The 12,500-nt window shown below is 41.1% G+C and overlaps 1 protein-coding gene, 1 long non-coding RNA gene and 1 pseudogene across 2 annotated transcripts; 2 read left to right on the forward strand and 1 right to left on the reverse strand.

Annotated features, from left to right (window-relative positions):
* Positions 1-159: 159 nt before the first annotated feature.
* LOC111958046 (RAB7A-interacting MON1-CCZ1 complex subunit 1) lies at positions 160-4,470 on the reverse strand. The gene is made up of 6 exons (XM_023979224.2): positions 4,348-4,470; positions 3,271-3,380; positions 1,701-1,847; positions 1,204-1,335; positions 977-1,091; positions 160-817 (listed from the first exon to the last, which is right to left on the reverse strand). The coding sequence occupies exons 1-6, from the start codon at positions 4,439-4,441 to the stop codon at positions 582-584; spliced, it is 834 nt and encodes a 277-aa protein (XP_023834992.1). The 5' UTR covers positions 4,442-4,470; the 3' UTR covers positions 160-581.
* LOC139023623 (uncharacterized) lies at positions 2,452-3,410 on the forward strand. The gene is made up of 2 exons (XR_011474787.1): positions 2,452-2,584; positions 2,714-3,410. It is a non-coding gene; the product is annotated as an uncharacterized lncRNA (long non-coding RNA).
* A 1,567-nt stretch (positions 4,471-6,037) lies between the features above and the next one.
* Positions 6,038-12,500, forward strand: part of LOC139022584 (succinyl-CoA:3-ketoacid coenzyme A transferase 1, mitochondrial-like) — an 11,738-nt pseudogene continuing 5,275 nt past the window's right edge.

Here is a 12,500-nt window from a genome sequence, read left to right on the forward strand (position 1 = left end):
AATGGTCATGAATACTTCAGTCACCAACTCTGTATTCCCCATCTTACCCCCCCACCCCATATATATAAATGCAATTAATTTAAAACATAACAAAATAATAATTAAAACAATAAATAAAAACAGTTGCTGTGCAATGTTTCATTACAAGCGAGACTATGATTAATCTTCAAACAATACTTTAATTTTTTAACAATTTATTTTGTTAATAATCTTATTTTAATATAATTATTATTCTACCACATTCTCAGAGCAAAACACATGCCCAACCAACAGTCTGAAATCTGGAAGTGCTTCTTGCAGGAGATGGGGAGACTCACATTTCATTAACACCTCTCCCTACCCTAGCCCTTCATTCTTCACCTACCCTTGCCCCAAACTTCACCCCCTCAGTCTTCACCTACCCTTGCCCCAAACTTCACCCCCTCAGTCAGCCGGAGCCTTTCAGAACGAAAAGAAGTTGACCCTAGAAACTGATCCATCAGATTCCTCCTCCCTTAATGCTTAGCATTACAATTTGGGGTTTGATAACCTGATCCTAGATCAGTACCTAAGGGAAACTTGTACCCATAGCCCTCCCTGGTTCACTGTAAGATACTTAGGATTTCCTTGGCATTCTCTGTGTTCCAGCCCTGGCCCTGAAGAGGGCCGTCACAGACAAGCACGTATTTGTGCAGGATCTGCGTCCCAATGTCCCGGAAGTGAAGCCGGTCCTCTTTGCGTTCCATGGAATCCACGCTGCAGTCCTCGTACTTCACTGCCCAGAAACACATCTCCCCTATGTACATCATCGTCAGCAGGTGGGTGTCTGAGAAGATGCCTATTGGAAAATAAATAAAAACAGATAAATAACCAGGTTTTTTCATCCCTTTATGAGAAATTAAGAAAGTTTGTCTTGATGTCAAAACAAACATGTAACATTGACAAAATAAACAGGCCACAACACATGTATAACATATAGCGGTTCTATGATGTTTACCTTCAGCCAGGAAGTTGGCGGTAGCAGAGTCATGAAACACCACCCCATCGTTGAGCTTCACGGAGTTCCTCACCTGCAACATCCTCATCAGGTAACGTACGCCCTCCTGAAGACACTGAACCAAGACAGACAACACAGCATGAACAGGCGTAAGGAATCCAACTCTAATAGTAGCAGTTGCACTGCAATTCAAGTTAGGACTTCTATGTAAAGTTAAATGGCCACACCTTGAGGAAAGTGGCTTTGTTCTTCTTGATCCACTGCTTGCGTTGGTGGAGTGTGTGGCAGTACATGTAAAGCAGTGCTCCACGTCTCCAGTAGAGGCACTCTAACACCTCTAGCCCCAGCACTGACTGCACCTAGAACAGGGACAGGTGTCACTAAACAGTGTGTGTGTGTGTGTGTGTGTGTGTCACCGGAGGATGGTGGCACCTTAATTGGGGAGGACGGGCTCGTGGTAATGGTTAGAGCTAAATAAGTGGAATGGTATCAAATACATCATACACATGGTTTCCATGTGTTTGATACCATTCCATCCACTCCGTTCCAGCCATTATGAGCCGTCCTCCCCTCAGCAGCCTCCACTGGTGTGTGTGTGGTGTGTAAATCTGCTGTTATTTTCTTGTAGTGAACAAAATACTCAATGCATAGGCTATAAGGTCCTATGCACATGCATTGCCTTTTAAGAGCAGGCTGAATATCTTTTGCACAAAGGCACACACACCTCTTGGGCCGGGACCAGTCTACCCGCCAGCACCTCTGGCTCTGTGAGGTCCTGCAGCAGCTGTTGGATCTTAAAGGGTGAGCAGTCCTCCGGGAACTCCTGGTCCACCAGCTTGTTTTCCTCATAGAACGTGATGTCCAGGATCACCTACACACACACACACACACACTAGTGTCATTCTTTACTTTTAAAAGGCCCAGTGCAGTCAAATGTGATTTCCTGTGTCTTAAATACATTTCCACACTATGAGGTTGGAATAATACTGTGAAAATGATAATTCCCTTTAAGTGTAAGAACTCTGGTGACATCCCATGCAGTAAATTAGTTAATAGACAAAAAAAAAAAAGAGTTCCAAACCTCTCTGCCAACAGCTAGTTTTCCCCTTACCACTCAAACAGTCTTAGAACAATTATTGCTTGAGAAATTACTCTTGGCTAAGAAGCTATGTTTATTTTTTACCATTTTAGTAAAAATAAAAAAACATTCACAGTAAGGTACTTTAATGTTACAGAGAAATTAATTGATATGGAGATTAAAAAAAAGAAACGGCTACAATTAACACAAATATGATTAAACAGTAATAGTTTTGCAATTAATCTATTCAGCCATGGTCTTTCGCTAACAATTATGACAAGAGTAACATGGTCGGCCGGCCTTCAACTCTAATGCAGGTGAATTGCAGACTTCTTCCACAAGCTGTGGGCCAACAACCTTCAATAAGACAAATGTCTCTGTCTCTCCAACAGGCTGTCTACAACTCTGCTATGGTGGGTGGGGATGATGCGGAGAACTCAGACAGACCGTGGGTTGGGAGTTATGTTAATGTCATCAACAGGAGATGTGTCAACAAGTCACTGGGTTCATCATCAGCACTGCACTTTGAAGTTGGAATTCTAATCTTTTGAACTCTTCTAGATTTCCACATTTGTGGACTAATCCCACTTCTTTTTAAAGTGCATCATTGTGTCATTTCTTCATTTGAAAGTAGTCACTGATTTTCTATGCTCTGACAGGTGAAAGGATGAAAAAACATTCCATTCACGAACAGAGCAGTGACTGGGCTACTTCAAGGACATGAGGAAGGGTGCATTTAATTTGTGAACTGAGCCTGTCACAGAGGATAGTGGTCAGTTGAAAGTTCCCGCGTCAAGGAAGGACAATAAGTGTGTCGGCTCTCTCACGCCTTCAGGCTCACATCATTGGATGACATGAACGACTTAACAAAATAGAATACTGTTATCCTATTTCAAACAGCAGGTGGAACAACTACTAGAACACAAAATAGACATTTTCCTTGGCTCGTGAACCAGCCTGGGCCTGCCATATATCACCAAAACAACAATCTGTTTGGTTCTACGAGGCTACCTATTTGCAACTAACAAAGCCTGAACACATGAAGTCTACCGTTTACATTCAGGAGGCTACTTGCCTGCCTACCTACCTACCTGAACAGGATTATCAGAGATGAAGGGAACTTGGATGGTATGGTAACAAATTTGAATTCACACCTAGCCTAAAACATTTTGTCTAGAATCTAGCTAGAACATTAACATGCAATGAACTGCAATACCTGAGTGTAATCCTGAAGCAGTTTAGGCAGACTGTTACTCTCCCCCCCTTGTCTGTAAAAGCTTTTCAACTTGTCTAGTATTGAAGAAGCATTCTGTAAATAGTCATCATCTAGGAGAAAATAAAGTTGTTTAATATGTATTACAGGTCTAACTTTATGTCCAAACATTTCATCTCATGCTTACAGAGTTTAATGTATCATTTAACGTGTTAGTTTACACACTGATAATTTCTATGACTTGGTGACAATGTATTTTACAGTGCCATGATAATGGCGCAAAATGTATGGAGCTGCCCTTTGAGTTAGCTAGATTATCTTCTTTATTGACTATGTCCATCCGTCCACCTTTGTACACAGTATTATGACAGTCTAGACTAGAGTTGACAAAATCAAGTTCATTGGAAAATAGTTGGCCAGTAAGCCAAGAACGTACACAAAGTGGAATACATTTAGATACCTAGCTAATAAATCCAAGAACCCAGAATAGCCTAGATACATTGGTCAAGCAATCTGCAATAACATTATGCATTGAATGTTTGAAAAGTAATGGATCAATACCCTAGCTCAGCATCTTTGTCGACACATTAACACCAGTTAGCCAGCTATCGCTAACGTTACCTAGCTAACGTTACAGTTCCACATAACGAATTCAGTTTAATTCAAATCGGTTTTATTGGCATGGTTAACATGTTTACATTGCCAAAGGAAGTGAAGTAAACAAACAAAATGTAAAACAATTAGCTAACTAGTTAGGTACCATGTTAGCTTGCTAACTAGCTAACGTGGCTAATAACATTAACGTCAACTACGTTATGCAGCAAACATAGCTAGTTAGCTAGCGAATGTATGCGATGAGTCATATTGTTTACTGTTTTTGTTTCAACTTTGACTAGCTAGTTTATCTAATTTGGTCTGTGTGTTAACATAAAGTATTTCTGGTGATATGGTAACGTTAGCTAACGTAGCTAACTAACTAAGCCAGATGAGAAGAACTTTCAACTGATCAAACTGAAGGTGCATCGACGTGACATCAGCTACCTTTCATTACAAATGATTGTTTTAACAGTGTACACCTACCTTGTTTCTCGGTTCTGAGGCTGGCGCACTTATTGTCCAACTCAAAAATCCTTCTCTCCAGTTCGAACGCCTGTCTTCTGCAGTCGTCGGCCATGACTAAAACACTGTCACGTGACGCTATGATTATCCATTCAAATGGTGAACGTGTTTATTTTATTATCTGGGACAGGTTTCATGCCACTATTATAAAATCATTAAGAAAATATGAGCGTTTTCCCAGAAGTGGTGTTTCCATCAAACCGATTTGTGCGTTGTGACGTATAAACACGAAAAGTACTTTTTCAATTACGTTTTCATGAACCGAATAAAAATCTAAAATTAGATGCGTTTCCATTGCATTTTCGACTCTACCTATAGTTTTGGTACACGCACTGTTGCGGTAAATAGCAAAGGTGCCTACATGTGCTCTAGCCAAGTTTGCAGATAGCCTACAGTGCGGCTAGGCTGTGTGGGTAGGCTACTCTACATTATGAGATTATTATGGATAAGAGCGAGAATATTTGTATTCGTCAAACATCGATCATCATGTCACCAGAATAAAACCTTCGATATTTATTTGAAAGCAGCATCAAACTCATCACCATGCACTTTCACCACCATGTGAAGTTCATCATAATTTATTCTTCTATAATATTATGGCTGTCTGCAAACACACGTTCATCATAATTCATGTAATCTGTTGCCTAATAAACTGTATGGTTACCCAAATCGTAATGCGAGGACTATCATCGTGTGTCTCCAAATTTACTTCGATATGATGGTTATTATATAAATATTTGTGCATAATGTCGTATTCACCTCATTTTCTAGCATCAATTTTTATTTTGACGACATTTGGAAAGTTCACCGAAATGTACTTTAATCGCATAAAAAGGTTTGATGGAAACCTGGTTAGTGATCCAATACATGTTCGCTCCAAATATATCAATTTATTTGTGCCCTCTTGTCAATTGCAAATKCATACTTTTTCAATAAACCTTAATCAAATACACCCGTCGACTGTTTAGCGTGTGCCAATTGAATCTCAACAAGGAAACAAACTGTATTTGATTGGATTTCAGCAAATAAAGGCACGCAGCGACAGAGAAGAAACATAGGTACAAGGTTAGCGTTTCATATAAACTCAGCAAAAAAAGAAACGTCCCTTTTTCAGCACCCTGTCTTTCAAAGATAATTAGTAAAAATCCAAATAACTTCACAGATCTTCATTGTAGAGTTTAAACACTGTTTCCCAATGAACCATGAACAATTAATGAACATACACCTGTGGAACGGTCGTTAAGACACTAACAGCTTACAGACGGTAGGCAATTAAGGTCACAGTTTTGAAAACTTAGGACCTAAAGAGGCCTTTCAACTGACTCTGAATAACACAAAAAGAAAGATTCCCAGGGTCCCTGGTCTCTGCTCCACTCCATTGGTGGAGTTCATCAGAAACTTCCTTCACCATGGAGTGAATTTTAGTCAACTAGGTCCAGCCGAAAAAATCTATTAACAAGTAAATATCGAGAGGAAGAGAGAGGCATATATATAAAAAAAGGGGACATGTATGTATTTATATTACGGACTCGCCTCTAGCCGCGAAACAGTTAAATTATAATGAGCTAGCCGAGCCTCTTTTGCTAGCGTTGATCCTTCTCCGCTAGCCCCGCCCCTAGCCCCGCCCTCCTAGCTTTAGTGTCATTTTACCAGCTGGGACTGTGAGTTCCTGCAAAGGTTGATCACACATGCACGCCATAACTCAACCGCCTCACATTGCTCATCATTTAGAAAAGCCTGTTGGTTAGCTTCAAAAACATGGCGGCCCTTAAAGTATTATCACGAGCGGATAATGTATTCTTCAAAAACCTGTCTGCCACCTGCAGATCCAATTTGAACTTCACCCATTCCTTGATCAAGGTTAGTATCGACATGCAAACATGCAACCAGTTAGATACATTGGGAAGCGTTGCTTTTTTTGTGTGCGAGTGTTTATTTTAAGCCTGCTACGTCAGGTTAGTGCGAATGTGTCATATGGCAGGTTCTATTTTAACCCCTAAATTGTTCTTTGTAATGCAATTGAAATTCATTATTTGCATTTACTGTTGGCTACTATCAGCGTATACTTGGCTACTGATCCGTTATGTTATACCTCAGCACTACTGACCCCTTTCATAAATGTTCGTGATGTCTGATGCTTCCATTCCATGATCCATGTGAGTTATTTCCCGTCCTGGTATCTTAGTAGCCTATATGGTGGCTAGCAGTAGGCACTACTCTGTCACCCATAAAAACTAAAATGACCTTGGATTTCAAGGGACCTTGGATTTCAATTTAATGTGTCCATTTGTTTGTTTTGCCAGTATCATGTGTTTTATGTTTACAGTAGATAGTTCCCATTGAAGACACTCACTCACCCCCCCAGTCTCTGTGATACAAGTGTAACAACTTTAGTACGTCCCCTAGCTAGCCATTTCACATCCGTTACACAAGGTCCAACTATATTACGATCGATTGGGGACCATATCTAGTGAATATATTTGGAGGTTATTGATGTTGACTACCGATATATTTTTTTCTCCGTAATGCACCTTTAAACTGTAAAGAATTCACCCTACCAACATAGCAACACAAATAAGCCTAAGAATGTTTGTCATTGACATTGCGCTGCAGGTTGCAACCCAGTTCCCCCGGACCCTTTGCGTGTCACGCGCACTAAGGACAGCCAGAAGTAGAGGCATGTAAAAATGCAGTGCGGAACAGTCTCTGTAAAGTATAGTCTACAGGTGGTAAAATAGAAAATAAAGCATATTTAATGTATACAGTTCTCTGATAAGGGTATTGTTTAATCATGTGTTTGCATTTCAGTTTTAGAAGTAGTGAATTGGAGGGTATACACAGTACACACCCCAATGTTTAGAGAATTACGGTCTGACGCCATGCTAGTGTTGTTCAATACATTTTATTGTGCATTGCTTCACCTATAGAAGTTGGCCTCTCAGTGTGCAGTAATCCTGTTATATTATGTTTTGGCCTCCTTTTGTCACATGTTATGCAGTTGCTTTTGTTTGGCTTTGCTGCCACAGTACAGTTTGTAGTTAGACCTCAGATAAGTTGTTGGAGGTTATAACCGTAAACAGAGCTAATGGTCGTTAAGGTTCTGTCTAGGTCAAGGCTATACAGTCTAAACACAAGATGCTGGTCCTAGGTTAACAGTCAAGCTTATTTTGTGAAGTGTTTTCCTTTTCCTTCTGGGAGCATTTTCCTCGGCTTGATTGGTCATAATTGCTGATTCACTATTGACAATTAATTTTTTATATGAGCTGAGGTCAAAATCAAGCCACTTATGTCAAAACTATTATGAACTATCTTCTATTTGGACACAAATCCACCCAGGATACAGTTCCTCCCCAGTATTTTGGTGGATCATAATAGAGTGAAAGGTGTGATAATGGGTGAAAACTAAAGCTGGTCATAGGTTAATACAGACTAATGCGTTAACTACATCAGGGGGGGATTGCAGACCTATTCATTCTATTTATAACAAGAGGTTGATTTCACGTCACTAATGTCAGAGCTTAGAAGAACTAGCCTATAATGGACTGTGTTGTTTTGTCAGGGACATTCTCAGATCCACCAGACTGCCTCATTCCCCCAGTGAGCCTTACATCTATGCTAGTGCAGTACGGTGGATATAATTAGTTACAGCAGAGGAGTTAAAGGATGAGCCAATGGTGGGTTAATGGCAGAAAATTAAAGGCTTGATGAGGTTAAAGGGTCTCCGTCTGCTCTCCAGGTCTCAGCTGGAGGAATGTGTTTCCTGGCAGAGTTCCAAAAATCCAACCAGTTCAAGACTGTCTGCTTGCCACTCTTACTCTAGCTGAGAAACTGTTGTGAACTGTACATATCCCCTTTGTTTGTTGTGCTTTGCCTGCCTGGTCCATCTTTTCTGTGCTGTAACTGAATACATTCTATACTATTGGTGTTGGTTTTTTATCTCACTGCCCTTAATGTGAAGTGCTGATTTTGACCCGACAGCCTCATCTGTGATGGAATGCTAGCACTGAGGAAATTCCACGTTAACAGAGTGATGCTGAAACTAAGATTAAAAAACTATGAAATGAAATGTATGCCAAACAAAATCCAATGATCGCAAAGTTAAACAAACCATAGAACTCTATGCACAAGGACTAATTTGAACAATTCCCACACAACATTTAATGAAAACACATTTACTTGAAGAACAGTGCAGATGCAAAGTTTTGTAACAGAATATTGGATTGTGCTGTTTGTGCCGTCCATCTGTTACCAAACTTAGCATCTGCACTGTTCTTCAAGTAAATGTGTTTTTGTTAAATGTTCCGTGTAAATTGTAAAAAGTAGTGCTTGTACAATTTGTTGTATGATTTGTTAAACTTTAAAATCAATGCTTTTTTGTTTTGCATTCCGTTACCGTGGAAAGATCAGAGTGGAATTTCCCACTGTTTTTTCCTGGATCTTTGTTTGTCACTACTCCCCAGCACACATCTTATTCTGAGAGTAGGTGAATCTACCTGTGAGAAGAGTACTGAATATGGCAAAGTATTATTGAATGCTGCCAGAGTTTCTCACACTGTCTAACTGTGGGACTGTTCCTCTGTGTTCCCCAGATGTGTGGCTGCTCCTTCTCCACCTCCAGTCAGAGAAAGTCACAGTTCTACACAGACCCCACAGACGCTGTGAAGGACATCCCCAGTGGAGCCACCATCCTAGTGGGAGGTAAGATCAGGAGACAGTGAAGACTTCACTCTGGGCCCTGAAAGGGCTTTTTGCTGGGATGCCTTGCAAATGCAGCTGTCACTGAAGACTGTTTACGCCTGGACATTTACATGTACATGTTAGTCATTTAGCAGATTCTCTTATCCAGAGCGACTTACAGAAGCAATTAGGGTTAAGTGTCTTTGCCAAGGGCTCGTCAACAGATTTTTCACCTAGTCGGCTCAGGGATTCGAACCAGCGACCTTCCGATTACTGGACAAACGCTCTTAACCGCTAGGCTAAGATTTATAAGAATTGGATAGGAGTGTAAGCAAAATGATGGAAATTTCACCTCTCCTATCAGAGCGCAAAGTGGGGCTATTATGTTATTTATAATACGTGCACTATACAGGACTGTACCAGTCAAAAGTTAGGACACACCTACCTGATCACAATCAACACACACATATACAGTACCAGTCAAAAGTTTGGACACACCTATTCATTCAAGCTTTTTTCTTTATTTGCACTATTTTCTTCATTGTAGAATAATAGTGAAGACATAAAAACTATGAAATAACATATGGAATCATCTAGTAACCAAAGAAGTGTTAAATAAATCTAAATATATTTTAGGTTCTTCAAAGTAGCCACCCTTTGCCTTGATGACAGCTTTGCACACGCTTGGCATTCTCTCGACCAGCTTCACCTGGAATGTGTTTTCAACAGTCTTGAAGGAGTTCCCACATATGCTGAGCGCTTGTTGGCTGCTTTTCCTTCACTCTACGTTCCAACTCATTCCAAACCATCTCAATTGAGTTGAGGTCGGGTGATTATGGAGGCCAGGTCATCTGATACAGCACCATCTCTTTCTTGGTCAAATAGCCCTTACACAGCCTGGATGTGTGTTGGGTCATTGACCTGTTTAAAAACAAATTATAGTCCCACTAAGCGCAAACCAGATGAGATGGCGTATCGCTGCAGAATGCTGTGGTAGACATGCTGGTTAAGTGTGCCTTGAATTCTAAATAAATCACAGACAGTGTCACCAGCAAAGCACCATCACACCTCCTCCTCCATGCTTCACAGTGGGAACCACATATGCAGTGTCTCACAAAGGCACAGCGGACATATTTCCAACGGTCTAATGTCCATTGCTCATGTTTCTTGGCCCAAGCAAGTCTCTTCTTCTTTTTGGTGTCCTTTAGTAGTGGTTTCTTTGCAGCAATTCAACCATGAAGGCCTGATTCACGCAGTATCCTCTGAACAGTTGATGTTGAGATGTGTCTMTTACTTGAACTCTGTGAAGCATTTATTTGGGCTGCAATTTCTGAGGCTGGTAACTCTAATGAACTTATCCTTTGCAACAGGTAACTTTGGGTCTTCCTTTCCTGTGGCGGTCATGAGAGCCAGTTTCATTATAGCGCTTCAAGGTTTTTGCGACTGCAAAAGTTCTTGAAATTTTCCGTATTGACTGACTTTCGTGTCTTAAAGTAATGATGGACTGTCATTTCTCTTTGCTTATTTGAGCTGTTCTTGCCATAATATGGACTTGGTCTTTTACCAAGTAAGGCTATCTTCTGTATACCCAACCCTACCTTGTCACAACACAACTGATTGGCTCAAACGCATTAAGAAATTCCATAAATTAACTTTTAACAAGGCACACCTGTTAATTGAAATGCGTTCCTGGTGACTACCTCATGAAGCTGGTAGAGAGAATGCCAAGAGTGTGCAAAGCTGTCATCAATGCAAAGGGTGGCTACTTTGAAGAATCTAAAACATAAAATATATTTTGATTTAGCACTTTTTTGCTTATTACATGATTCCATATGATTCCATATGTATAGTTTTGATGTCTTTACTATTATTTTACAATGTAGAAAATAGTACAAATAAAGAAAAACCCTTGAATGAGTAGGTGTGTCAACTTTTGACTGGTACTGTATATACAAAAATATGTGGACATCCCTTCAAATTAGTGGATTTGGCTATTTCAACCACACCCGTTGCTGACAGCTGTATACAATCGAGCATACAGGCATGCAATCTCCATAGACAAACATTGGTAGTAGAATGGCCTTACTGAAGAGCTCAGTGACTTTAACGTGGCACCGTCATAGGATGCCATCTTTCCAACAAGTCAGTTCGTCAAATTTCTGCCCTGCTAGAGCTGCCCATCAACTTTAAGTGCTGTTATTGTGAAGTGGAAACGACTCAGTGCAACAGCGGCTCAGCCGCAAAGTGGTAGGCCACACAAGCTCACAGAACGGGACAGCCTAGTGCTGAAGTGAGTATCGCGTAAAAATCGTCTGTTCTCGGTTGCAACACTCACTACTGAGTTTCAAACTGCGTCTGAAAGCAACGTCAGCACAAGAACTGTTCATCGGGACCTTCATGAAATAGGTGTCCATGACCAAGCAGCCGCTCACAAGCCTAAGATTAACATGCACATTGCTAAGCATCGGTTGGAGTGGTGTAAAGCTCGCTGCCTTTGGACTCTGGAGCAGTGGACACGCGTTGTCTTGAGTAATGAATCACGCTTCACCATCTGGCAGTCCAAATGACGAGTCTGGGTTTGGCGGATGCCAGGAGAACGCTACCTGCCCCAATGCATAGTGCCAACGGTAAAGTTTGGTGGAGGAGGAATAATGGTCTGGGGCTGTTTTTCATGGTTCGGGCTAGGCTTCTTAGTTCTACAGCATAAAATTACATTCTAGACGATTATGTGCTTCCAACTTTGCGGCAACAGTTTGGGGAAGGCCCTTTCCTGTTTCAGCATAACAATGGCCCCGTGCACAAAGCGAGGTCCATACAGAAAGGGTTTGTCGAGATCGGTTTAGAAGAACTTGACTGGCCTGCACAGAGCCCTGACCTCAACCCCATCGAACACCTTTGGGATTCATTTGGAACACCGACAGTGAGCCAGGCCTAATGGCCCAACATCAGTGCCCAACCTCACTAATGCTCTTGTGGCTGAATGGAAGCAAGTCCCCTCAGCAATGTTCTAACATGTAATGGAAAGCCTTCCCAGAAGAGTAAAGGCTGTTACAGCAGCAAAGGGGGGAACAACTCCATATTAATACCTATGATTTTGGAATGAGATGTTCGACGAGCAGGTGTCCACATAATTTTGGTCATGTAGTGTATCTCCTACAGGTAGGCTAGGGAGACACTTTTGTTATATGATCCAAGTCTAGTTTTTCTGTAAACTGTTTCTCAACAGGAGAAATGTTCATTCACACATTGCCTTGTTTGCTGTTCATAGATAATGGACCATGCTCTCAATTTGAGCTGCTCTGTCTGAATCATTCTGCGTCATTGCCCCCAACACACACACACATACAGAGACACACTGGGCTGCTACGACAGATTCCATAGGTCATAATAATAGAATTGGGCTTGTGTTTGTTTCCACTGTGTGTAAGGAAGGCCTA

The sequence above is a fragment of the Salvelinus sp. IW2-2015 genome, linkage group LG33 (assembly GCF_002910315.2).
Source record: "Salvelinus sp. IW2-2015 linkage group LG33, ASM291031v2, whole genome shotgun sequence".
In the NCBI taxonomy this organism is placed as follows: Eukaryota; Metazoa; Chordata; class Actinopteri; order Salmoniformes; family Salmonidae; genus Salvelinus; species Salvelinus sp. IW2-2015.